Raw genomic sequence first — 3,590 nt, 5'->3', positions numbered from 1 at the left:
ACCTCTGTTGTGTAGTGAATTTGGAAATGCTTCATAGAAAACTTGATAACTTAGCCTAATTATTAAGCCTAAAAACCTTCTTTGTGTGGATTATTATTTCCACTGATGTTTCCGTTTTCCTTAACCTCTGTGCCCGTTCCAGTCAGTGCTACAAGGAGGATGGTACCTCTAAGAACCCAGACTGCCCAGTGTGCAGTAAATCCCTTAACAAGTTGGCCCAACCGCTACCCATGGCCCACTGCGCCAACTCCAGACTAGTCTGTAAGATCTCTGGGGAGGTCATGAATGAAAACAACCCCCCAATGATGCTGCCTAATGGATATGTCTACGGCTACAATGTGAGTACACTGCAAGATGAGCTACATCCAAAAGTACAGAGATTATGAGCTAAAGCTATTTCTGTCTGTTAAAATTCTTTAAAATGCCGTATGGAAGCAAGAAAAATCTGATAAATGTTTGTTTTTCTGTCTAATTTATTATCCTGTGCTTCTTCCAGTCCCTTCTGTCCATCCGCCAAGATGACAAAGTGGTGTGTCCCAGAACCAAAGAAGTCTTCAACTTCTCTCAGGCTGAGAAGGTCTATATCATGTGATCACTCAGATAACCCGTCTGAGTGTCAACGAGATCAACATGGCCCGTCGTTCATTACCTGTGACCCGGCCTACTCAGAGCCACCTGTGGAGCTGTGATCCAGTGGCCTTCTTCCCACCCACAGACACACCCGAGATATCCCACAATCCAGTTCACCAGTTTCCTTCCCCTCTCCCATTTTATCACACAGAAACTGGGATCCTCTCCTTTCAGACTGCTTTTTTGATGTGGCTAGAGAACAAGAAGTTGATTGATCTGATCCATTCAAGCACATGGACTCTCAACATTGTCATTTTTTAAAAGGCCCTCGCTTTAGTTTAGAGACTAAAGAAAAGGACTGAGGGGGTGAAAAAACTGCTAGTTAGAAATTTGATTTTATTACAACAAATAAAAACATGTTGAGGTTACTTTGACTTTTCACTAGTGGTGATCCTTTGTTGCTGTTATTGCAGGACTGTGTTAACTCTCTCCATTAACTGGATTAACTCAAGATTTGGGCCTTTTTTGAAACAAACAAAAAAATGGCTGGCCTCCTATGTGGTAGCATCTCATTCTGTGATGCATGCTGTTGACATCCTTAGACGTCTAGCAAAGTTTTTTCGTGGGTCGTTGGGGGGGGGGAGATATATGTCAAATGCCTCCTTTTTAAACTGCCTACCTTTTTGCATTTCATCCCCCCATTGCTTGTGAAACCGGAGCTTGATTTGGGCCACAGCAGGCTCCTTTTCAAGTGTAAATATTAGATAGGAATTGATCATCCTCATGTATAAATTCAGTGGTTTTGGGGACAAGTAATGACAACAAAGATTAACCTTTGACGATGATTGCTGTGTAAACTGACCAAGTCTCTTCTTGGGTGTTGTAAACCTGATATAACCCACAGTATACTCCAGTTAACTGGTTGTTCTGTAAAACTTCTCATTTCTGAGGAATCCATTTCACAAACTTGGTAATTTTATTATGGTGTATTTTCTACCATAATGAAATTTACGCAATATTTAAACAAGACAACCATCTCTGATGTATTTTTTTTTTTATTAAACAAATTGTCTTCCTTTTGTGTGTGAGGTTTGCCATTTTTAGAACTCTAGTGAACTTTGGATATTTGTTCTGTTTAAATTTAAAGCTAGTTAGTTATTTTAACATGGCCCAAATAGTTTAAATTTATAACTATTTTTCCAACAATGAACAAGATAATAAAGAGAGACTGCTTACTTTTTTCAGTCTTGTGCTCTGTGTATGTAGAAGCTGCTTGCGGCACCAACTCTACAGGGTTTACGTAACGTCAAAGTACACCAACTGCTTCTACATGACATGTAGTTTCATGCACATACCTGCCTTTATTTGAAAAATGTGTTCAGAGGCAGGAAACTTTGAATAGGCTGTTGGTTGAAACATCCTGCCTTTTCTTGCAAACTCAAAACTTTTGGTCATCTGAAAAAAAATGACTCTATAACTTGATAAATCTACTGTAAAGAATGGATGGAATGGAAACAAGACGTACACAAATCTGGACTTCAGTTAAAACTAATTCACAACCCTAAACACCCACACTAAGCAATCCAAAAATGCAGTTTCATGTTAAACTGGATCAGTTTTGTAGTCACATTTGTCGTTTATTGACAAACCAAAAGTTGCCTCATTTGTGTCCATAAATGATTTAAACTGTATCTGTAAAGACACAGACTGTCCTGTGTATTTGTATTGGTAGAAATAGATAAAGGGATTGTTTCATGAGCAATATGCCTCATAAAGATCTTAGTGAACTTTGATTTCAGTGTTTCATTATTTGTAATGTCTACTTTGCTCTGTGGGCTCTAACGTCCACATTACCATAAGCCCCGGTAGGTGTGGTGACTTTAATGATACAATGCAATTCTGTTGACATGGAAATGCAACCAAGTGTTGTGTCTTTCACCTGAAACTACATCTCTATGGTCTGAAGAGGTCAGCGTTCTGTGTGCTTTTTTGTTTTTTGTCTAGCAGTAAAAAGCTTGCTTACAGATGGTAATATACTGTAGGGATGATCACTTATCTGTATGCCCAATACATGTTTCCAAAGCCTGATGCAACATCTTAAAATAGTATAGTTTGACCCAATAGTCCAACATGTTCAAATTACAGTGCTAATAAATAGAACAGCTACAAATCCTCAAATTTGGGAAGCTGTAACCAGTTTGTTACTTAAACCTTTGGTTGGTTATCAACAAAAAATGTAAAATGTCTTTTTATTGACTATTCATGGCAAGACTATTTGACTAGTGATTATTTTTTATGAATGAGAATCGACATCATTTAAACACCAAAGTGGTGTAATGATGATTTGACAGATGTTTTTGTTATGTTGCCTTTTAACTCACTGCTATAAACTTCTACTTTAATTGAAACGTCTGAATGAAACAACTTCTTGAACTAATCAAGCTGATGTTGCTGATAATTATGACGAAATTTACTCATTGTGAGAAATACTGATATCAGCACCCATGTCTCAGTGCCTTATATACAATCCTAAATGCACTGGCTCAGCTTTTAAACTTGAAGAGATCATACTATTACAATTTATCTTTGGCTGAAATGTGGTTTTGGCTTGAGACCATAGACCGTTCTATGCTCGATACCCATGTAGGATAATGTTACCCGTGACCCCATAGTAATTAGTTTTGTTTAGTTACGATTTGTGAGCATTATTTCTGGACCAAATCAAAAGAAAGCAGTATGCAAAAAGAATTGCAAAACGTAGCTTTTTTTGTATCATTTTTTGTGATGTATTCTCAGAACGGCTGCATTTGATCGATGCATATTTCATATAAACCGTCCTGCGACTCCATACATCGTATTATGTAAATGTACTCTAGTATTTCATACTTATATTTTATATCTAAATTCACATTTCATAATCTCGTTTTATACGTTTTAAACATAACAGCAGATGTCTTTTGTCCCACAACACAAAGAGTAGCGGACCGGAAGAGGTGTTGCCGATTCTTTGAGCTAGTCTG

At 37.6% G+C, this 3,590-nt stretch overlaps 1 protein-coding gene across 1 annotated transcript in view; it reads left to right on the top strand.

Moving 5' to 3' along the window:
- The window catches only part of maea (macrophage erythroblast attacher, E3 ubiquitin ligase), a gene marked incomplete at its 5' end in the record, with an annotated part of 10,804 nt that extends 9,771 nt beyond the window's left edge, over window positions 1-1,033 (top strand). Inside the window, 2 exon segments of the mRNA XM_032528158.1 lie at window positions 143-338; window positions 497-1,033. Of these exon segments, the coding sequence (XP_032384049.1) occupies window positions 143-338; window positions 497-592 (292 nt within the window). The 3' untranslated portion in view covers window positions 593-1,033.
- Between the last annotated feature and the right edge of the window lie 2,557 nt (window positions 1,034-3,590).

Source organism: Etheostoma spectabile, chromosome 10 (assembly GCF_008692095.1).
Source record: "Etheostoma spectabile isolate EspeVRDwgs_2016 chromosome 10, UIUC_Espe_1.0, whole genome shotgun sequence".
Lineage (NCBI taxonomy): Eukaryota > Metazoa > Chordata > Actinopteri > Perciformes > Percidae > Etheostoma > Etheostoma spectabile.
Note: the sequence above shows the minus strand (reverse complement) of the source record. Positions and strands in the feature narration are given on the sequence as shown.